At 41.3% G+C, this 24,768-nt stretch overlaps 1 protein-coding gene across 3 annotated transcripts in view; it reads right to left on the bottom strand.

Annotated features, from left to right (window-relative positions):
• LOC132882280 (zinc finger protein 501-like) overlaps nt 1-24,205 on the bottom strand; it is a 46,864-nt gene extending 22,659 nt beyond the window's left edge. For 2 of the 3 annotated variants that reach the window (XM_060915576.1, XM_060915577.1), the window contains exons 1-3: nt 24,132-24,205; nt 4,471-4,543; nt 4,197-4,374 (exon numbers count right to left, since the gene is read on the bottom strand). In XM_060915576.1, coding sequence (XP_060771559.1) covers nt 4,197-4,374; nt 4,471-4,533 — 241 coding nt within the window. In that variant the 5' untranslated portion in view covers nt 4,534-4,543; nt 24,132-24,205. Of the gene's footprint in view, nt 1-4,196; nt 4,375-4,470; nt 4,544-24,131 lie in introns of those variants that run through there. The other variant, XM_060915578.1, reaches the window with a different exon arrangement.
• Between the last annotated feature and the right edge of the window lie 563 nt (nt 24,206-24,768).

Below are 24,768 nucleotides of genomic sequence, written 5' to 3'. Positions count from 1 at the left end.
CTAAACTTTGACAGTCACATGAAAGCAATCACTAAAACGGCATTTTATCACCTAAAAAACATTTCCAAACTAAGAGGACTTATGTCAAAAAATGATCTGGAAAAACTAATACATGCCTTCATCTCTAGTAGGGTTGATTACTGCAATGGCCTTTTCACAGGCCTGCCAAAAAAGACCATCAAACGACTTCAGCTGGTTCAAAATGCAGCGGCGAGGGTTCTCACACGAACAAAAAGAACAGAGCACATTACTCCACTTCTAAGGTCCCTTCACTGGCTTCCAGTAAGCTACAGAATTGACTTTAAAGCATTGCTGCTGGTGTACAAATCTCTAAATGGTACAGGACCCAATTACCTCTCTGATATGTTGCAGCGGCCTAACCCAATCAGATCTACCAGATCGCAACAGAAAAATTTACTATTAAAACCAGTTGTTAAAACAAAGTGTGGTGAAGCAGCTTTTAGCTACTATGCAGTACAGCTATGGAACCAACTGCCAGAGGACATCAAAAATGCTCCTGCTGTTGGCAGCTTCAAATCTAGGTTAAAGACCAAGCTGTTTTCAGATGCTTTCTGTTAAATAATTAATATTGTCTTCTTTACATTCTTTATAATCTTTACTTCTCTGCATGTTTTAAATTTACTTTAACTTTATCCTATTTTATTCTTTATTCTATTCTGCTGGGGGTTTTTTTTCTTTTTCCCCTTCTTTCTTTCTCATCTTATTTGAACTACTACTTCATTTTATTATTTTATTTTTACTATTGTTTAATTCTTATTATTTTCTTTTAATTTCCTTTAATTCTTTTAATTAATTGTTTTAGAATAAAAAAAATATTTTATGTAATTTTATTTCTCTATTGTTTACTGTTTTTGTTTTTACTTCTGTAAAGCACATTGAACTGCCATTGTGTATGAAATGTGCTATATAAATAAACTTGGCTTGCCTTGGGGCACTGCAACATACTTCGGGAAAATTGTCGGCAATGGTGAAGTGTGTCCTGTTCATGTGAAAATCTTGACTATTCAGCAGTATCCACTTCCTACTACAAAGAAAGATCTGCAGAGATTTTTAGGTTTAGCGGAGTACTATCAATATTCCTGCAGAAACTTTGACTGTTGTGGCTCCCTTGACCAATCTTTTAAGGGATGGAGAAAAGTATGTGTGGACATCAAACTGTCAGATGGCATTTGAAAATGTAAAACCCATATGTTGTTCTACTCCTGTTTTGGCCGCTCTGCATTTTGATAAATCTCTCTCATTACAGGTTGATGCCAGTAATGTTGGAGCTGGAGCTGTCTTGATTCAAGCTGATGATCATGAAGTTAACCATCCTGTTTGTTTCTTTTCAAAGAAATTCTCCACATATCAGCTTCATGATTCAGTGGTGGAAGAGGAAGCTCTAGCATTAATACAGGCTTTACAACATTTTGCTGTGTACATTCTGGTGTACCATTGACTGTTTTTACTGACCATAATCCTTTGATTTTTCTGAATTCATTGAAATGTCTAAATCAGCATCTAGTTTGTTGGTCTTTATTTTTACAGTCTTACTGTTTAGATATAAGGCACATTAAGGGGTCAGATAACATTGTGGCTGATGCCCTATCTCGTGTTTGGCTACAGTATGTGTTGCTGTGGTGCTTGATTTTTTTTTCTCCTTGGCTCTTTTTTTTCCTCTTTTCTACCCTTAATTTGCTCCTAGGCACCATGGTTGCTGGGCGGACAGGGGAGTGGAGAGTTGGAGAGAGAGGATAAGTACCTCCGCGGACATATGGCTTTGTGCTGGATGGGTCTACTGCTGGTCTATGTGCTGGATATGGAACGACTGAAATCTTTTGGTCTTTGTTTGGAAAACTATGATCCCCATAAGGCTCTTTGTTTTTTTTTTTTTTGTTTTTGTTTTTTTTTGGGGGGGGGCATGTGAGTTCAGCGCTGCCGCTGTGATTGCTTGTAGGTGTGGCTGGGGAGCTCGTTACAGCAACACCTGTGAACTCCCTTTAAAATGCGGAGCCTTTGGACAATGGCTGCTACTAGTGGGCTCGGCACGGCATGTCTGCCATTTCGTTTGTGTTTTGGTTATTTGTAATGGCTTTGTTTTGTATTTGGTTTACTCTGTAAATATTTAAATTCTCTTTAAGTAAATTAAGATCATCAATCTCTGTAGTTGTCCTCCTACCTTTGTTATGATTTGTGAGCCAGTCATAACAGGGACATTGACTATGAGGTGAAGCAAACAGATAGGGGTGGGGCACTGCAGATATACCACCTCAATCTGTTTAAACTTTGGAACAACAGTGCCCATGGCACTGATGATGGTAGTTCCAGAGAGAGAGGAGCTGGGGCCAGAAGTAAAAACGAACAGCCCCCGGTCCCCTGTGGAGACCACCTTTCACTGTCCCAACTCATGGAGGTTGCCATGTTACAAGAGAGGCTTTCTGAGGTTTTTTCGCCCCTTCCCGGTTGCACTGACCTCACAGAACACCACATCGAGAGGCCTCCAAGGGGTGGTGGTGCATAACTGCCCATACCACTTAACCAAACACAATAAAACTCGAAATGGGAATCATCAAGAAGTCTACTGGACTACTGGAGCAGTCTGGTGGTCTTGGTCCCCAAGGCTGACAGGTCAGTCCAATTCTGTGTGGACTACAGAAAGGTCAACACGGTGTCTAAATTTGACCTGTACCTGATGCCTCATATTGACGAGTTGCTCAATCGATTAGACGCAGCTCATTTTTTCAACACTGGATTTAACAAAGGGATATTGGCAGATCCCCTTGACTCCCCTATCCTGTGAAAAAAATGCCCTTTTCCACCCCTTTCAGTTTACACCAGTTTGTCACCTTTCCGTTTGGGTTATTCTGGGCCCTGGCAAATGTTCCAACATCTCATGGACAAAGTCCTGCACCAACACACTGCCTATGCTGCGGGATACCTCGACGACATCATTATACATAGTATTGATTAGCCATGGCACGTTAAATAAAAAAAAACAAACAAAAAAACAACTTAGGGCTGTTCTGAAGTCATTGAGGCACTTCGGACTCACGGCTATCCCAAAGAAGTGTGCAACTGGGCAGGTGTATAGTATATCTGGGCTTCCACTTGGGTCATGGGCAGGTGCGTCCCCAAATTGACAAGACTTGCAGCAATTGTGACCTGTCCGAGGTCCAAGACCAAAAAGGGGGTGAGACAGTTCCTGGGCCTGGCTGGCCATTATGGTAGGTTGTGCCCAACTATTCAGATATCACCAACCTGCTGAGTGATCTCACTAAAAAGGGGTACCAGATCTGGTCCAGTGGATGGAGCTGTGCCAACGGGCTTTCATCCAGGTAAAGTTTGCACTGTGTGGTGGGTCACTATTACACCCCCTGACTTCTCTCTCCCCTTTATTTTGCAAACTGAAGCACTGGACAGAGGGCTGGGGGCAGTTTTTGCCCCAGATGGTGGAGGAGCACCCAATGTTAGACATTAGCTGCAAACTCTCAGCTACATACAGCACCATTGAGGAGGAGTGTCTGGCCATCAAGTGGGCAGTCCTCAGCCTCCAGTTCTACCTGCTGGGGTGCTCTTTCACCCTCTGTTCAGACCATGCCCTGCTCCAGTGGCTCCACCGCATGAAGGATGCCAATGCATGGATCACCTTTTGGCATTTAGCTTTGTGGCCTTTTAAACTCGAGGGAGTCCAGAGGCCGGGGGCACAGATGGTGGTGGTGTATTACCTCTCTCACCGGGGGCAGTCAGCTGCATGCCGGATGGCTCCCAGGTCTAAGTCAGGCGGTGGAGGTATGTGGCAGCGGGGGCGTGGTTGAGCATCAGTTTGTGAACAGAGGACAAGGCTGGGGAAGATGAGTGGCAAAATGATCACACCCATGTCAAATTAATGGTGCACGTGTGTATCTTGCTGTGACAGCCAAAGGCTTATATGGAGGGAGGAAGCAGAGAGGAAGAGACAGCTTCCCTGTGCACCATGTGTGTGTGTGTGTGTGTGTGTGTGTGTGTGTGTCACAAAAGTCAGCCATTGAGAAGCTGAAAAGTTTAAAGGAAGTTGCCACAGTCATTAACCCACCTGTCCAAGTGCTTGTGTCCCTCCACTCACAACAGAAGTGCTACAATCCTATTGTACTTTTACTTACACAAGATGGTGTGTAATATAATATAATAATCCGTGAGTGTGTCTCTAAATGTCTTACAGAGGTAGTCTTTATTGTCAGGATCTTCCTCTTTAATCGCGAGACCTTCAGGTGGATTGTCGAGGTTGTCTCCATGGTTGTAGATGTTCAGCTCCAGCATCTCCTCTTTCTTCACACGTACTTCTGACACTTCGGATGTCTCTCCATCTGAAGTCTCTCTTTTCATGTCCTCACACAGCTAATGATAAAACAACAATAAAACATCAACACTGTTTATCAGGTTTGTTAATCTGAAATCACTGTTTTTGTAATACAAATCATCATTAATATTTACCTGTGAGGGATCCGGAACCCAAAACTTCCTGGAGAAGCGCTGTCCATCTCCTGTTGACTTCATTATAACAGCTCTAAAACAACAACAATAATAATAATAATAATAATAATAATAATAATAATAAAATTAAGAGACCACTGCAAAAGTATCAGTTTCTCTGGTTTTACTATTTTTGTGATCTTGAAACAAAGTGGTGTCTGCAACCACTGACATCACCCCTTTGACCACCTTTCCGTCCGAAAATGCCTTTTTGTGCTTAGCCAGGTAGTGTGCTGCTCTGAAAGAAGCTTCCGTAGCCGCTTTTGATTGCTTTGCCGGCTTGGTGAAAAAAGACTGTTGTCTGCCCAAAGCTGCCTTGAGGTCACGAGTCTTTTGAGTATGTAATGCACTGCCTGGAGGGTAGCTAGCATCAAATGCTCTGTGGCATGTAGAAAAATGTCTCTCCACGTTGTCTCTCTTAGCCAAGGCTACGGCAGCTCCACAGATCAGACACACACAATGTTCACCAACTTGAGTAAAGAAGAACTCTTTCTCCCATTCATCCTGAAAGTGGCAAGTCTACATCACCCCTGTCTTATCCACACTGCATTGGCTCCCAATCAAATTTCGTATTGATTATAAAGTACTACTATTGACCTTTAAAGCACTAAATGGTCTCGCACCACAGTACCTGAGTGAACTTCTGCTCCTCTATGACCCGTCACGCCTACTTAGATCAAAAGGTGCAGGCTATCTGCTGGTACCTCGTATAATGAAGGCTACATCAGGGGGCGGAGCCTTTTCTTACAAAGCCCCACAGTTATGGAACAGCCTTTCAGGTAGTGTTCAGGAATCAGACACAGTCTCAGTGTTTAAGTCTAGGCTGAAAACATATCTGTTTAGTCAAGCCTTTTATTAATGGTGTTTATGAGGTAAAGGTGTAGATCTGGAGGGTCCTCAGACATAGAGTGTTTTGGTAAACTGGGATGTATGGATGCTGTCAGTCCCCACTTGCTTGCTCATTCGAGTTTGTTGACGGTGTAGTGGCTGGCTGCTTTATGTCCCGGGGCCCCTCATACCCGTGTTACCTTCTGGCTCTCCCCTTTTAGTTATGCTGTCATAGTTAGTTGCCGGAGTCCCTGCTTGTACTCAGTGCAACATGTATACTGTTTCTACTTATTCAGGTGACATTGGGCATACCAAACAACCTGTGTTTTCTCTCCCCCTCCCCACCAAATCTGTTCCTCTGAGTTACATGTCGGTCCTGGGATCGAGATGCTGAACCTCTTCTGCTCCTCGGACCTGCCTGATCCATCCTGGTGCCCTGTGTCTGGTTGGAGTCTCATCGCATCGCTCCTGTGGAGGACGGCCCCATGAGGACAGTTGAAAGTCACACTTGGAGGATGCTCTGGACTCTTACAGTAATGCTTTTATGGCTGAGGACTACAGTTGACTTGCTAACTTTAGGACTGCAGTTGTCATGAACAGTTTTGCACTCAAGTTCCCATCAATGAAGAGTTTATAATATCAACGAAACTGACTTCTTGTTAAAACTGTTAATATTATAGTCATGCTGTCTGTTGTTGCCCAAATGAGGATGGGTTCCCTTTTGAGTCTGGTTCCTCTCGAGGTTTCTTCCTCATGTCGTCTGAGGGAGTTTTTCCTTGCCACCGTCGCCACAGGCTTGCTCATTGGGAATAGATTAGGGATAAAATTAGCTCATGTTTTAAGTTGTTCAAATTGTGTAAAGCTGCTTTGCGACAATGTTTATTGTTAAAAGCGCTATACAAATAAACTTGACTTGACTTCTTTTTCTTGCTCTCTGACATCACGTTTAAACACTTTTACAAAACTGCCTTTACTTATCACAGTGTTGATCGCTATCGATTGGTGGGCTAATGACTGAGGACTGAACGCAAATGGGAGTTGGCACGCTGGCATAGTGGGCTAAACTTTAAACCGGCAAAGAAAATTATCTACATTAGGCTTCTATTTTAATTTAAAAAATGTTAGGGGGATTTTTAGAAAAAACTTCTGGATTAAACTTCAAGGCATCTTAAAACATGAAAACAATAAAAATAATATTTTTTTAAAGATTACCAAATATGATTTGAACAGTGCAGTAGTCACTGGCTATTTTTAGAACTTCCATCAAGGTGCCTCCCAGGCTCCCAGCAGGCTACCTGGTGCCTGCGGGCACCGTGTTGGCGAGGCCAGGTCTACAGGCTTACCAGTGCTACATTCAAGAACCATATCCACGATGACCAAATATCTATTCTTAAATTTCATGGCATTTTAAAGAAATCTTCAAACTGATTTTTATACCTCAAGATCTGCAGTCACACTGCAATTAATTCAAACTGACCGTAGCATCACACATAGGACCATGATAAAGGTGTGCTACATGCACATGCAGGGCTCAAAATTCATATTTTTTTTTCACCAGCCAGCCGACTAGTTACCTTCCAAAGTAACTAGCCAAACAGAAAATCAACTCGCCAAAATTGGTTCATGTATGAATTTTACTTCTGTCAAAAATAACACAAAAGAGAGTAGTTACCATTGTTCATGATTAATGTGCATTTATTTCAAGACCAGAGTATTTTGATACTGTTTTTTTTGCACACTTTACAAATTGGCATTTGCTGTTCCACGTCCTCCTCGCGATATCCAAAAAAATGCCAGATGACTGACCCCTTACTAGTTCTTTTAGGAACCAATTCGTCCGCTTCCATTTTTAATTTGTCGCTCAAATTGACAGAGCTTACACGGTAGCCTATGCAACACCAGCGATTGCATGAACTGAGTCAGGGCTGTAAACCGAAACTAGGAAATCTTCCTGCAAGTTCCTTTCAGCACCGAGATGTCGCCCGGGATTGGTTGGCAAGTGCGTGACGTTATTGTTTTTCTTTACCCTTAGGCAGCCTCTCACGTTACTGCCTGAGGGACAGGGAGAAAACCACCGGAAAAGGTTTTAAACAAATGCAACAAACACGAAACAAACACAAGTTTAAGTTTATTAGCATTTATATAGCGCACATAATTGTACTATATGATGATGATGTTCGTCCTTCGCGGCGAAGACGACCACAACTTCTCGTATCACTGGGTCTTGTGAGTGTGAAGATGGCTGATCAGTCCGATCCTCGCTCGAAAATGTCTGTTACAGTGTGGACACGCATGTGCCGGGGGCGAACCAAGCTGGGAGGTGGTGGTCGCTCTGCTTTTGCGTCTCTGGCGTTTCTGCTCCTGCTCCTCCACACGCCTCACTTCATAGCCTGACACACCAGAGTTATCCACGTGGCACCATGCACAACGGTCTTGTGCCGTTGTTTCCCAGGTGTCAGGGTTGATGCTGCAGCACTTCAGGGAAGCTTTCAGTGTGTCTTTGTAGCGCTTCCTCTGGCCTCCTTGAGACCGCTTGCCTTCCTTCAGTTCACCATACAGCAACCTCTTTGGCAGTCGCTCATCAGGCATACGGAGAACGTGCCCTGCCCATCTGAGCTGGGAGCGTTTGAGCATCGCGTGAACGCTCTCCATCTGGGCTCTCTGGAGTACCTCTGTGTCTGGCACTTTGTCCTGCCATTTGATGTGCAGCAGGTTTCTGAGACATCTCATGTGGAAGGAGTTCAGCTGTCTGGCATGCCGACTGTACACCGTCCATGTTTCACAGGCGTACAGTAAAGAGGGTAGGACGACAGCACGGTACACCTTTAGCTTAGTCTGGAGGCTGATTCCTCTTCTCTCCCAAACTCTGTCTCTGAGTCTGCCGAAGGCCGAGCTGGCCCTGGCAATCCTGTACGACACCTCCTCGTCGATGCTGACAGTTCGTGACAGTGTGCTGCCAAGGTAAACAAACTTGTCCGCCACTGTCAGCTTCTCGCCGTGGACCGTGATGGTTGGTTCTGTGTAGGGAGTTGCAGGAGCTGGCTGGTGCATCAGCGATTGCATGAACTGAGTCAGGGCTGTAAACCGAAACTAGGAAATCTTCCTGCAAGTTCCTTTCAGCACCGAGATGTCGCCCGGGATTGGTTGGCAAGTGCGTGACGTTATTGTTTTTTTACCCTTAGGCAGCCTCTCACGTTACTGCCTGAGGGACAGGGAGAAAACCACCGGAAAAGGTTTTAAACAAATGCAACAAACACGAAACAAACGCAAGTTTAAGTTTATTAGCGTTTATATAGCGCACATAATTGTACTATATAGCACATAATTGTAATATATAAAATTTTATATTTATCATTATTTCATTATTTAAAATTATATCTAGTTTTATTGTGTTACTTTTTACATTTTGTTAAGTCCCATAGTGTGTGTGTGTGTGTGTGTGTGTGTGTGTGTGTGTATATATATATATATATATATATATATATATATATATATATATATATATATATATATATATATATATACACACACACACACACTGGCACTTAAAATGTAAAAAGTAACACAGAATAAAACTAGATATAATTTTAAATGATAAAATAATGATAAATATAAAATTTAAAGTAAAAGTAAAATGTAGACTAGAAATAAATTTAACAAATTAAGAATAATAAAATGAAAATAAATAAAAAAATAGAAATTAAGGGGTAATTTAACAACTTAAGATAAAAAAAATCCACTGGCCACGTTTGTATGAACATGACCAGGACTGTTTATGATTTGAATTTTAACTCAACATATTATGGAAAGCCCTGGAGAAAAGATGAGTTTTCAATTTGCTGCGAAACTCCTCACAAGAGTCAATTGATTTTAAGGATACTGGGAGGTTATTCCATAGTCTAGGACCACAAACACTAAAGGACCTGTCAGCAAAGGTCTTCCGTGTAGTTTTAGGAATGGTAAGAAGACGACCTTGACCTGATACTCGAGTTGATCTTGTAAATTCCCTGACACTAAGTAAGTCACTAATGCCGCTTTTCCACTACAAATGCGGCTGAGCCGTGCCGTGCCGAGTCGTGCTGAGTCGAGCTGAGCGGGGCTGTTGGAGTTGCATTTCGACTACAACCGCGCTGAACCGTGCTGGCTGGAAGTGGGTGGACACATTGGGTGGAGTTAGCGAAAGTGGGTGGACGTCAGGTGATGTCGTTAAGCAGCGCAAACAGTGACATCAGTGACAGTGGCGGAACAAGTCAGAGCCGGGCCGGGGGCGGGGCAAATGACCGGGCCCTTTATTAAAGCTTATCATAACATCATTTTAGGCTACAAAATGTCCGCAACTGCGGTGTTTACCAATTTCAACACTACCAGGTGCAACTATATGTTATTTAGTACATCAAGTCCTTCAAACGAACATGTAACTCAGAAACAAAAAACATTAGGATACTGTACATGGCTCATAATAAAACATCAATAGCGCACATTATTTGAAGGGCATGCGAATGAGCGCTCAGAGGTTGCAACGGTGACAGGAAGAGTCAGAAATAAAAGGAGGGCGGTGCAAACCTCACTGAATGCACTGTGTTTACCAATTTCAACACTACGGGGTGCACATTAAGTCCTTCAAACGAACATGTAACTCAGAAACAAAAAAACATTAGGCGACATACTGTACATGGCTCATAATAAAACATCAATAGCCTACTGCGCGCATTATTTGAAGGGCATACGGCGAGCCTTGCGCTCCGCGAACTCGTCCACGATGCTCTGTATGTCACTGATTCAGTGAGCTTTTAAGCAGTAGTCTCACGACCCGAATAGTAAACAATAAACATGGAGGACATGGAGTCGTTAGTGTTGCTGGTCTTGGTGCTGTGGCTTGTTGTCACCTACAACGCCAACAGATACTGGCAAGAGCGTATAGATGAGGCGAGGCGCATAAGGCTTCAGAAATTCTCGTAATTCGTAATTATTATTCTTCCGGGTTTGCGGTGTTTACAGATCCCAGCGCGCTCGCGGGGCGTGTGTGGGCATGTGAGGACACGCCTCCTCACCAATCAGTGCACAGGGGAGTGTCTGCTCACGCCCCCAACCTCACTCGGCTCGCTTTGGCTCGCTTCAGCCCCACTCCAAAACGGTGCGAGTTTTAGGGGCTAAGCAGGGCTGAAGCAAGCTGAGTCGTGCTGGTTTTTGGTAGTCGAAACGCGAGCCGTGTCGGGCTGAAGTGAGCTGAAAAAGGGTAGTGGAAAAGGGCCATAAGGTACTTCGGGGTGAGGTTATGGAGGCACTTGAAAACTAAGAAAGTGATCTTGAACTCAATCCTGAAGGCAATTGGCAACCAGTGTAGGTCATATAGTGCACAAGTGGCACTGTTAGACAGTTTCCTTCTGAGGACAAGTTTGGCAGCACGGTTCTGGATAAGCTGAAGTTTTCGTAAAAGACCAGTTGAAATTCCAGACAGCAGGGAGTTACAGTAGTTTAAGTATTGGAGAACTAAAGTAGTAGCAAGTTGTTTAGCATTTTCCAAAGACAGATACTGCCTTATTGAAGATAACCTATGGAGATTGAGAGATGCTATTTTACATTTGGCTAGGACTAGTTCTTTAAATTTTAGTTGCTCATCCAGGACTACACCCAAGTATTTGATGCATTTAGAACGAAACACTAATGCTTGATTTATTCGTATGCTCTCCAAACTGCACTTTTGTAATTGGGCGAAGCTGCCAAAGTAGATGAATTCAGTTTTGACATCATTCATCTTAAGCTTGTCATGGTTCATCCATTCCTTTATGTCCGCAAGGATGAGTTGTGTTTTTTGTGAATTTTCTGTTTCCTTATCAGAAGTTGGCGAAAAGGAAGTATATATGCAGTGATCATCAGCGTAGCCCATGATTTGGGTATTTCTAGGAATGACAGACGCTAATGTGCTTGCATAGGCTGTGTACAGAACTGGTCCCGCAACACTACCCTGAGGGACAGAGCACGAAAGATCTCGAGGGTTGGAGTAGGTGTTGTTAATTTTCGCCCTCATTTGGCGCCCGTTAAGATATGACCCGAACCATTTAAGTGCTTGACCCGAAACACCAAAATTTGTTTGAAGGACATCCAATAGGAGATCATGATCCACAGTGTCAAATGCTGCGGACAGGTCAAGACTGATAAGTGTCGTGACTTGCTGCTGTTCCATAGCCCACAGAAAGTCATTGGTAACCTTGACTAGGGCCGTTTCCATACTAAAATGTTTTCTGTAAGCACTTTGATAGTTGGGTATGAGTTTATTGTCATATGGTACAAATTGACCTAGAGCACACTTTTCAGCTATCTTTGAAACAAAGGATAGGTTGCTGACTGGTCTGTAACTGCTTTTAACTAATGACATGCCCAACTTCTTGAGAAGAGGTTTCACAACAGCAACTTTACATTCCTCATAGAAAATTCCACAGACAAAGGAACTGTTAATGATTTTTGTTATAACGGGTGTAAAAATGTGATGATATTGTTTAAGAATAGCAGTTGGAATAGGATCTGATGAGCAAGTGCTAGGTTTTGAAGACTTAATAAGGTTGGCGACAGTTACTTCATCAACCTGTGTAAATGCAGAGAAGTTGTACTCGGTGGGATGCTCCGGCTGATAGTTGGGATGCTCAGCTAAATCACTACGAATTTTATCAATTTTGTTGATGAAAAAAATCAGCAAAATCCTCCACGAGGCCTAGATCTGAGGTTGGCTCTGGCAGAGGATTTTCACATTGAAGGTCGAGTATTTGTGAGATCTCTCTGTAGAGTTTAGCAGTCTCTTCCGAAGCTGCTGATTTTCTCATTAATATAAGATGCCCTTTTTCTAGTACTAGACTTTCTAAAAGCAACTTTACTCCTTTTGAAATTAATATAGTCTTCTAGATCTTTTGAAGACCTCCATTTTCTTTCTAATTTTCTCCGTTCACGCTTTAATTTCTTAAGATCTACATCAAACCAGGGAGTATGATCCCTGGCAGATATGCGTTTAGTGATGACAGGAGCATGACGCTCGAGTACAGCAGTAAGTTGTGTGTTGTAATTTTCCATGAAACTATCACCTATTGTTAACTCCATAAGCTTCTGACAAGTTTCAGTAAGATCAGCTAAGAAGGCCTGATGGTCAAGATTTTTGATCTTGCGATAATTGATGGCCTTGCGGATAACTTTAGGTCTCTGCACCGACAGCTGCACTTCGACAAAGGCATGATCACTGATGAAGTGAGTGCAGGAAGGTTTGCTGAGGATATGACCTGACCCTGATGCAGATATGATGAGGTCGAGAATGTTGCCAGACTCATGTGTGGGTTGGGTGACATGTTGTATGAGGTTATTCACTGATAGGATGTCATTGAAGCACTTAGTGTTATCTTCCTCATCATTTACATGGATGTTGAAGTCACCCAAAATGATTGCATTGGGATAGTCGGTGATAACGTTATTGATGAACTCAGCAAATTCTGTAGTGAAAGTTGAACAAGGAACCAGATGACTGGGTGAGAATGGAGGTTTATATATACTAATAAAATACAGAGTATCATTGCCTACCATGACTCTGAACTCGCCACTCTCAAAAGAATCAAACTTTTGACTTTTCATCAGTTTGACTCTGTATTGTTTTAAAAACCACAGTCCCAGACCTCCTCCAGGTCTGTCCATCCTAGGAATAGAAATGAAGTCATAAGTCGATCCTCTAAGCTGGGAGAGAATATGACCATCATTTTCCCTGAGCCATGTTTCACTAACAAAACACGTCACACTGACTGCTAGTAACATGATCAATAAATTCAAGACACTTGTTTCTGATGGAGCAAGTGTTGACTACTGCAAGCTTTATGTTCAATGTCTGTGAGAGTATGGTGTCACTTCTCTCTAATTGTCGAAGATTTTTGTTGCATCTAACATACTGAACTTTAGTCAAGCTTCGTCGTTGTGTAACCAGTACTGGAATTGAAGATTCACAGTCTTCATTAACAGACCGATGTCGATGAGATACAGTAGTTGGAGCCTCAGACTCTAGAAATTCATTCTCTATTAGCGATAAATGTCGAGGAAACCAGAGATTGTTTTTAAAGAGACCCTTTCTCACAGTACACGCAAGATGATGATTACCTAAGCATCCTATTTCTTAAGGTCTCTGATGTGTACTTGAGATATGGAGCAGTAATATTGCCATTTACAGTAGTATTTCCATTAAGAGAGAATTCAATTTGTGAATTCCTTACCCAGGGAGCTTCCATTTGGATAGTCTCATCCAACACAACCATGGCAGTAGTGGCGGATGAGGTAGCCTGTGTATGGCTTGTAAAAGCAGAGTCCTCATGTACTCCTGATTTAAGATTAGACAAGAAGCTTTTTCGCACTGGAGACTGTTGATAGTTTTCATGATCAAAACGTTGTTGATAATCCTGTGGTGGATGTGTATTTGATGGTATCACCCGCTGCTGCTGGTGATGATGATGATGATGAAGGCGAGTGCTGCTGATGCCGCCACTGTTCAAAGGGGAAGAAGGGGGATCCCCACTGGCGGGGCCACCGTTTGAAGCTGGTGTAGCTCCGACAGACCTCTGCTGCGCTTCCAGCATCAGCATGGCGGCGCTGCCGGTGAGCACGGCTTTAACAAATGGCTTGGCCAGGTCCAGCGCCGATTTGCCGTCGATGTTGCGGATGTTGGCGTCGGCGCCGTGCTGGAGCAGAAATATACACATGTCGAACTATTCGTTCCACAGTGCTCTCCCTGAAGCTGATTATTTTCTGAGGATGAACCACAACCCGTGGACAAAACACTCAAACAGAAAACAAACATCAAGCTACACAAACACAAAAAAGAAAAAACAAAAAGGAAAATAAAATAAAAATAATAAGCTCCAGTGAGAAGCGGCAGCCAGAATGCGCACAGCGTACTCTCAACCGGAAGTGGAAACATAGCAACATCGGCAGATGACCATAAAATACTCGATAGTTACGATATAATAATTATATGTATCTCACACAGACTTTTCAGGAGATACCGAGTATATTCGATATAATCGCACAGCCCTAGTCTAAATCTTCGCTTCATATATATCTTTTATTTTCAACTAGCCAGCTGGGCTGCCTAATGGCAGGAATTACCCGCCAAATGACAAATTAAGAGTGACTTTTTTTAAGAACAGCCCACTTCAGGAAACTCACCATCTCAGAATTTAATCACAATTTGTTATTATAGAGTCTAGGGATTGGAATAAAAAATTTTACTAACCTTTACCAGATTAACCCCTTCCCGGCCGGATGGGCCATGCCCAAAATTTGGAGGTCCGACCACGGGTATGACATTCATGTTGGTTTAAATTGAATATTTTCAAAGATCCCATGATTCTGATTGCTTTTTCTGAGAGAGCATATGGGTGATCTATAAATTGCTTCCAAAAAATTTGTGGGGGTGCGAAGCGTATCCACACTAGCGCCACCTACATTTGGCACGGACGACTATCTGGCCACCTAGAATTAAGGCTCCAAATAAAATATGTAACTATATCCCAAGGATTTTTTTGTTTGTTTTCTACTGCTGCATATGTAAGTAAGCTAAATCAAATGAAAAAATAATGGGACTAGTGAGAATAATTTAGAAAATCTAATAAAAAAAATAATGAAAATCCTTGCCGACACCCTACTTCGGGCCACGCCCACAAAAATATTCTCATTATCCCATACAAACAACTAGTTCTAAAAGTTGAACCAAAAAGTAGGCTATCTATTTTTGATAGAAAGTTTGTGGGTAACATTGTTGGTAGGCTAATATTAACACATTTATAAGCTTGATTTTCCATCTTCGCCCATGGCATTTTGACCCCTAAACTGTACCTAGATGTGGATAAACTGATCTATGATACTAGAAGTTTTATTGGAATTGTATTTTCTGACTTCTTTTCTGCTATTTATAAAATATTTTAGATGTTATTGTACTTCACAAAAATACATACACTTACTGAAAGTGTAATGATATTTAAATTTTCACCGACTAGGTATCTTGTAACACAGCAACATTGAGGCCTTATCAAAGTGACAAAAATTTTCTGCTTCTCAGCTTGAAAAAGATCACTTCATGGTCACTGAAATTTTAGCCAATTTATCATTGAAAGAGGGCTTAAAATGGGTTAGAGTCATATTATAGATCTCATGCACACTACTATATATGTTGGTATCCTAGACAAAGGAATAGCATTGTAGTGCACATTTCTTGTACTTGTTTATAAGGGCGTTTCTACGACGAGCTCCCATTTGTTCTAGGGGCATTATTCCTTGAGATTTTACTGGTGTTAAGTTTGAGTTTATAACTGGTAAAATGTCATTCAAAGAGTCACTGGCCTCAAAACGGTAGGATGCATCCAAATCTGAAATGTCAGAGTCAACATCACTATTTGATCCCATTGCACTAATGGATATAGCAAGTGGAATGTCATCGATATCATGCACAGACTCATTTACAGGAGTACTTGTCTGTTTTGGTTTAGGTCGTAGTTGATGTTCAGGAGTTTTCAGAACTTTTTTGCACTGATGAGGGTCCTTGCGACAAGAAGTACATATTGGTGAGCCAATTGGAATGTCTAACTGATTACAAATGGACACAGTTCCATAACGGAGTGAAGATGACTTAACCTTTTTATTTGAAGGATGGTTTGGATGTTGACATGCTTTTCCAGGTTTCCAATAAATTCCAAGCTGAAGTCTGTTTTGGACAAATTATGTCATCATCTTTATAGCTTATTTGATGGGCTCTGTTCATTATCAGTTCAACTTCAGTTGTCCCTTCCAAGTCTATTTTTAAGTTAGACCCATGAGATGCAACAGAGTAAGCCATGTTACAAACTTCAGTTGGAACATCCTTTGGCTTTGTTGACGATAAACTGCATTTTCCAAATTTGCCATCACGGAAGATGCACCTTTCTATTTTAACCCTAGAAAAGGATGCAACTTCTGAACACTAATCTGAATGGTAGGTTTTGATATATTGTTTTTGATATTTTGTCAATGATTTTTTTGAAAGTTTGAAAGAGAGACAGAAGAAAACAAATTGATGACAGGCATAAATTAATTTTCCATCAATTATTATGAAACCAAATTGAAGTGTAAAGAGAAAACTTACCCACACAGCTACTTCGGCTTACACAATGCAAAATACCAGTGTTCTTCTAGTCTGCAAACTGCGTAACGTAGGCAAGACTACGTTGTAACGTCATTTGGAGCACTACAATGCTATTCCTTTGTCTAGGATACCAACATATATAGCAGTGTGCATGAGATCTATAATATGACTCTAACCCATTTTAAGCCCTCTTTCAATGATAAATTGGCTAAAATTTCAGTGACCATGAAGTGATCTTTTTCAAGCTGAGAAGCAGAAAATTTGTCACTTTGATAAGGCCTCAATGTTGCTGTGTTACAAGATACCTAGTCGGTGAAAATTTAAATATCATTACACTTTCAGTAAGTGTATGTATTTTTGTGAAGTACAATAACATCTAAAATATTTTATAAATAGCAGAAGTCAGAAAATACAATTCCAATAAAACTTCTAGTATCATAGATCATTTTATCCACATCTAGGTACAGTTTAGGGGTCAAAATGCCATGGGCGAAGATGGAAAATCAAGCTAATAAATGTGTTAATATTAGCCTACCAACAATGTTACCCACAAATTTTCTATTTGGAATAGATAGACTACCTTTTGGTTCAACTTTTAGAACTAGTTGTTTGTATGGGATAGTGACATTGTTTCTGTGGGCGTGGCCCGAAGTAGGGTGTCGGCAAGGATTTTCATTATTTTTTTATTAGATTTTCTAAATTATTCTCACTAGTCCCATTGTTTTCTCATTTGATTTAGCTTACTTACATATGCAGCAGTAGAACACAACAAAAAATCCTTGGGATATAGTTGCATATTTTATTTGGAGCCTTAATTCTAGGTAGCCAGATAGTCGTCTGTGCCAAATGTAGGTGGCGCTAGTGTGGATACGCTTCGCACTCCCACAATTTTTTTGGAAGCAATTTATAGATCACCCATATGCTCTCTCAGAAAAAGCAATCAGAATCATGGGATCTTTGAGAATATTCAATTTAAACCAACATGAATGTCATACCTGTGGTCGGACCTCCAAATTTTGGGCGTGGCCCATCCGGCCGGGAAGGGGTTAATCTGGTCAAGGTTAGTAAAATTTTCTATTCCTATCCCTAGACTCTATAATAACAAATTGTAATTAAATTCTGAGATGGTGACTTTCCTGAATATGCTCTTTTTGGGCTGTTCTTAGAAAAAGTCACTCTTAAGTTGCCTCGGGCGACCGGACCACCGCGAATTTCGAGCCCTGACATGTATTAAAAAACTGTAAGTGAATGTGATTGTCAGATTAGCACATTCATGCCTCCAGAATTCACATTTCTGGTTATTTTACCCCAGGCTCCCATTTTGCACCTAAATATATAAAAAGTTATACTACCCATCTACTAATATTTTATTTTTATATATCATGGTTTTCCCCAAAGCGTTTTAGCGTATCGGGCCGAATACGCTTGCTCTGCCTGCCAATACACTTAGTCGATTTAGTTAAAATCCGATACACTTAGATTTATACCAGTATGTTAAATTTCCTACCCACAAGTAACTAGAGACATAGGAGAGCAAATAACAGATCCATTTATATATTGATTGATATTTGTGTTAAACAAGCGGCCTTTTTTTCCAAAGTGTGTGGTGATTAGATTAGATTCACTTTATTCATCCCACATCGGGGAAATTCACGTGTTACAGTAGCAAGAAAATGTCAAACAGATAACAAATAAAACTGAAATAAAAATTAGACAAACGAAGGATTAAATACAGAGGGCTATTTGCATTATCTACCGTGAAAAACTATATTCGATATATCACACAGCCCTAGTCCGAATCTTCGCTTCATATATCAGGGTTCTCCACAGATTGAAAATATAGGGGGGTGGGGGTCAACCGGATGACCTTGAAACAAATCTGCATAAATTTACATGTCATTTGCATAAATTTTGCATAAAATACTCTCAAATAGTAATTTAGAATAGAGGAATCAATTGGACCGATACAAAATCAATTTGGATCGATGTTTTCGATGTCGACAGTGGAACGCTTACGCGTAAAACCGAATCGCTCGAGAGACATTTCGACAGAGTGTACGCACTTCAAGAGCTACAGTATCACTGACAGCCAGGTTATATCCTCACGGTTTTATAGGCAATATCATGCTTGCCGCACCAACTTTGAACTTTTTGTTTTTATCCTTTATTTCTCTGCCGACAATAACAATCAGTTATCTCGAACTTGGTGTCGATTCACACGTTATTATAAAGGCGTGTTATCTCCCGGCACAAGAACAATGTGTCAAAAACGCCGAAGTGTGAAACATTTTTCTTAGACTATAATCGTCAGACTGACTAAACTAATTGCTGGTAAATGAGTTTCACACTCGGGTGTTGTTGCGTTGTCCGTACTCCAACAGAGAAAGGCTATCTGTCACAAAGAAAACAAAGGGATGTCTCTTCCTCATACCTGCCAACCTTGAAAAAATTTTATGAGTACAAATTTACAATTTCATGAGTACCCCCCCTCGCGTCAACCTCACCCCAACCTGGCGTGCATGCGCCCCCACAGACCACAACCAGCAGACCAAAAACACACTTTCAATCCAGTTTTATTGATTGATCTTGGGAACATAGTCCAGTTTTGTAAAACATTCCTATTGATAGACTTTGGGAAACTTATTGATGGCTCTTGGGAACTTCCTTCCGTTTTGAAAAGCACAACAAACATTAAATACATGTGCAAATGAAATGAAATTAAACCAGAGCCACTCTTTCAAAATAAATAACAACACATTAAATTAATACAGTATGTAAAAAAGGCACTTTCAACACAAAACATGGTATGCACAAATTTCCCATGCAATAGGTTTAGACTTTTGCATTTTTTAACATGTTGGAAGTATATTGCATTATACAGTAAAAATATTGCATTATACAGTACACTGCAGTATTTTGTAGTACGCCTTTTTCATGTGCAAACTATTGCATTTGCATTCGAAATATTGCATTTACTGCAGTAATACTGTAGAAAAAAGCATTTAATACTGCAGTACCATGCAGGTTTTTTCATAAGAGGGATGACCAGTTTTCGACTTCACATCATCTGCAAACATTCTAGGCTACCATTGACAGAAGTTACTGACTGCCCTTAAGATATACAACACGCTATGTTTTGTTGAGCACATCAATAAAGTGGTACTTATCATAGTGATTCAATGAGAGCGCGAGAGGAATTGTAATCAGGTTTCGTTGGTTACCGCATCGAATATGCAACCTCGAGTGACGGCTTCGAAGTTAAATGAAGAACTAGCCTGCAGTGTTGTGCATGAACGCGTTCAAAAGAACGCGTTCACTGAACACGCTCGTTTTTCCATGAACTTTGAACTGAACGCAACAACTTTGTAATGAAAGAACTTGAACGTGAATTCGTTCAAATTATGCGACATAAACGACAAACATGAAGATGAACGAAACATGAAACCTGATGAATCGAGTGGCACGTCTACTTGCAAGATATTTTATGTTCTACTACTTCACTGTCAGTCTGATGTTGTTGTCACTCACTGCCCTGAGGTGCCGCGTGTGTGCAATGCATCATGGATAATGTAGTGTGAAGCCGGAGATAGTGGATGGCTCTATGATTTGGCGCCATACTACGTTACCCATGATGCAGCAGAGCAGAGTAGGCGTAACCCAGCGTTCCCTAGCTACAGGCAGCAGACAGCGCGCACACCACAGCCGGCGCACACTCACAGCAACATGGCCAGTGAAAGTTCAAGTAGCGGCACGGAGAACACAGATGAGTACAATGCCAAATAATTTTAGAAATTTGATTGTTGTGTGCATACACAGATGTGTACTGAAGAATGAGGCTATCTGAAGTTTTCCTGTTTTGTATTTTGAGAAATAAAAAGCCCTTGAGCATGCATCCCTCTGTCTGATCAATATGGTTGATATGGTCAATGCTGTTGATATGGATCTTAAAATAGCACTCCTTCAGTGTATATACATATTGGCAGTCATCTTTTTAGAAACACACACATTTATGAGGAAGTCTAGTTGTCGTTTATTAGAAGTTACTGTTAGTTGAAACTGAAAGCATTTGTTTGAAGTCACGTGTAACGTTTTGGTAGCAGTGGTTGAGTCAGTGAAGAAATCAAAATATTTTGTCCTTTTTTCCATATATAGTATGTACAATAACTTCCATTTTGTGTGATAGAATATAATATCTATAATATGTGAGTAGTTTTGAGCTAGAATGTAGCATATGATTTTAGTCTTTATTTTCATATCCCACCTAAAAGTAAAATGAACTGAACTTTGAACTAGTTCAGAATTAAAACTGTGAACTATGAACGTGAACAGTTCACTTTTAACATGTTTGAACTGAACTTGAACTAGTTCAAAAAAAGTGTGAACTTGCACAACACTGCTAGCCTGTACTGTTGGTGTTGTAAATGCACAAAATAACGGCTAGGAAGCTCTTGAGTACACGTGAAACACAACCGTTTCTGTTACAAATATAAAAATGACGTCTCTAACCGACGTTTCAATCCCCGACTCGCTCTAGCCACCTGGCTGCACCGCTGCACTCAAGTCAGAGACGCGAAGGAGGAAGGGGAGGGGTGAAGAGGGCAGAGCCACACGCTCTGGAAGAGGGGCGGGGGGATTGGGCAAAGCGTTCCATTCTGGCTTTGAGTTTTCTCACAGATCAGCGGTATCAACTTCAGCGAGAACTTGACTGAAATGCGAGTTCGGACAATATGCGTACTTTTTAATGTGAAAACGTACAGTCGTACAATGAGGTAAAAATTCGTAGCGGCTACGCAAGATGCGTACAGGTTGGCAGGTATGCTTCCTTTTGTAAAGGGGCAGCAGAAATTAAACGGGGGCGGGAATCACAGAAAGGGGGGAGGCCCGCACCTCTAAAACCCCTCGTGGAGAACCCTGTATATATTTTTTATTTTCAACTAGCCAACTTTGATTCTGTCAAAGTAATATGTCCGCGTGGTATGATATAAACAAACTGTAATCTGTTGGCTATGTCAAGATTACATGTTCAAACCGTCCAATAAAAATATCGAAAGAAAACGTCAGACATCCCAGAATTTTCCAATTTATTATAAGTGATCTCATTGGCTGCCCCACCAGATGGGCAAAGCCGACTGATTTTAATAAGCTAGGAGAAGGCTCGCTAGACAATTTGATCCACATCAGCATGGATGACAGCGAGATGGACTATGAAAGGGTTGCCCAACATTGGGCCAAGCAAAAGCCAAGGAGAATTAATCTGCTTTAAAGGAGTAGAAAACTTAATTCATTAGTTTGGGTTTACAGAAAGATTATGTACTTACAAACACTCTCACAAAGTGAAGTTGTCCAAATGTGTCAAATATAGCATAATTTCAAATAATAATCATAAGCAGTTTTGGCAGTGTGATGTCACTGGGATCCATTTAACAAAAGGCGGCTCCGGATTATTCTTTTGTTAAAGGCTCACAGTGACATCACACTGCCAAATACGCTTATCGTTATTATTCGAAATTATGCTACATTTGACACTTAAATTCTCTTCATGAATGTGTTTAAAAGTACATAATCTTTCTGCAAACTTGAATGTATGAATTAAGTTTTATTTTCCTTTAAATATGTTTTAATCTTGATCGTCCATTTAATAAAGTGCCAAAATTTAAATTTTATAATATGCAGTTGCCTTACTTTTCTTTTCAGTGTATCTAGCACACATCTTACAGCAGGTTATGGTTGCTGAACTGCTGGTTGTCCAGGTGGTGCTCTGAAAACAGTGTGGGCTTTATAGATAATTGGGCTAATTTTGAGGGCACTGCTGGCCTGTTAGGGCGGGACGGTATCCATCCCACTCGGGAAAGTGCTGCTCTCATTTCCTGCAGCATAGGTCATAGTCTCAGAACAGGCCTAGTTAATTTCTGACAATCCAGAGCCAAGGCCAGGGAGCAGACGAACAGGCTAAACCGACTGTCTGCTAGCTGCACAGAGTCGTCACTCAGGGCCCACTACATCGAGACTGTGTCTGTTCTCCGAGCTCAGCGTGTGCAGACTTGAACACACACTCACACTGCAATCTCTGAACAGTGGACAATATTGCACTATTGCCTTACAATGTTTATAATGTCTCTCACACAAAGTTTACATTTATTTATTTTTATATACTACCTCAATATGCACACTCAACTCTACACCTTACATTGTTTGTGTCGTTTATTGTCCATTTACTGTTTGTCTATTGTGTCATTTACTGTCTGCAGTGTTGCACTTGTTGCACTCTTGCACTTTATGTTGTTATATGTAGATTTGTAGTCCTGTGAGGTTTAATGTAGCACTGTGGTCCTGGAGAAACATAGTTTTGTTTTAACTGTGTACTGTCCCAACTGTATATATTGGAAATGGCAAATAAAAAGACCTTGACAATCATGCCCATTTTGTCAATCTGTGCAAGCGGGTGTGACGTGTAGCTGATCTACATTGCCTTAGATAAATGAAGATAACTCCTGACCAAACTAGAACAATAACATCTCTCTTTTTATTTGCATCCCTCACTGCCATTTCTGCCAAAGGCTCTGGTCCTTCTTTCATCAAGACTCCTGAGGCTAATTTACTCCATTCATTTTTCTTTTTAAAGTTTGAGCCATTGAGCTTGAGCTCTCACATTCAATATCAAACACGTCTAGACTTTGGCTTTGATCTGGTCTGGGACGTTTCCATCGAAAATCTGACAGTCATAGTGTTCATCCCAGATATCAATGTCAGATTTTCAACAAAAACAGACAAAACCATGATACAGATTTTCTGTTTTTTTTTTCTTTCACTCTTGCAAATCATCATAAAATGCTATAGGGGGTCCATGCAAACGGCGCTGTGCACACACGTGTAAAAATGATCACACACTATCAATACTCACAGGAGAAATGTCCGTCAACAACCTTTGACTTGACAATTGGTACAGTTCACTGCTGCACATGCAGACATTTTTCTTGAAGTTTTCTCAACAATTAGATGAATAACACGTCCAGTTTTGTGTGGCTTCCGAGGCAGAGATACGATCGGACCGATCCGATGTATGTGGTAATATGGCGGCCAGATCGCTTCACCCGATTAGCCAATGAACTCTCCAGATATTTCACAGAGAGACTGCGGGCCACGGGGAAGCTGGAGCCAGCTGACATGGGGCGAGAGGTGGGGTACACCCTGGACGGGCCACCGATCCATCACACAGCCAACACAAAGAGACAGACGGCCATTCACACTCACATACAGACCTACGGGCAATTTAGAGTAGCCGACTAAACGAGTGCATGTCTTTGGACTGCCGGAGGAAACCCACACGGGGACCATGCAAACTCCACACAGAAAGACCCCCACAGACCCGGAACCTTCCGCCAGCGTTAACCACTGCACCACCGCGCTGCCCTGTCAAACGCTTTAAAATGAGAAACAGTGATTACTGGTCCAGAAGGTGGAAGGTTTCCGTTTGTACTCAGTATTAAATGCACTGAAATGTACAGCGTGAGGTTTGCCAATCGAGTCGGATTCTCACGTGCGACTGCGAACAGGGAATCCACACACAAACAGCTTAAATCAGAGTTACACAGCAAGCGAAACGGGACATCATGTTGTAATCAGTTATTCTGTTTAAATGAAAAATCGTGACACATACCTCAAGCTTCTAAAATCTCCGACGCTCCTCTGTGTTCACTTCCATTCCGCATTCCCGACGCTCCGCGTCTTCTTCTCCAGTGTTGTCATGGACACCGGTTGGCGTACTGTTGCCACCTGCTGTATGATGTGATGCAACACGCCACGTACAGTGAGCCACTCCGGACATGAGGACCCGATTTTCAAATACTTTACTGAAAAAATATTTTAATAAAATAAAGATTTCAGTAGTTTAAAAATAAAACGAGGTTAGCCACACTAAAACACGTCTCTAAGACCGAATTACAAATATCTCCTTATTGGATAAATAGTGCACTACATAGGGTGTACAGGGCATTATTTTATACTGAACATGAAACAATAAATCTTTGGTAATATATATATATATATATATATATGTGTGTGTGTGTGTGTGTGTGTGTGTGTGTGTGTGTATCTATATATCTATATTACTATGATACTAATGGAAGATGAATTATTCAATTTTAGCCTTTCTGCTGTACTGAGCTTGTATGATTATTTTATGCCTCAAGATTCTTGTTTAGAGCTCATCTCATCTCATTATCTCTAGCCGCTTTATCCTTCTACAGGGTCGCAGGCAAGCTGGAGCCTATCCCAGCTGACTACGGGTGAAAGGC

The sequence above is a fragment of the Neoarius graeffei genome, chromosome 2 (assembly GCF_027579695.1).
Source record: "Neoarius graeffei isolate fNeoGra1 chromosome 2, fNeoGra1.pri, whole genome shotgun sequence".
NCBI classification, from domain to species: domain Eukaryota; kingdom Metazoa; phylum Chordata; class Actinopteri; order Siluriformes; family Ariidae; genus Neoarius; species Neoarius graeffei.
Note: the sequence above shows the minus strand (reverse complement) of the source record. Positions and strands in the feature narration are given on the sequence as shown.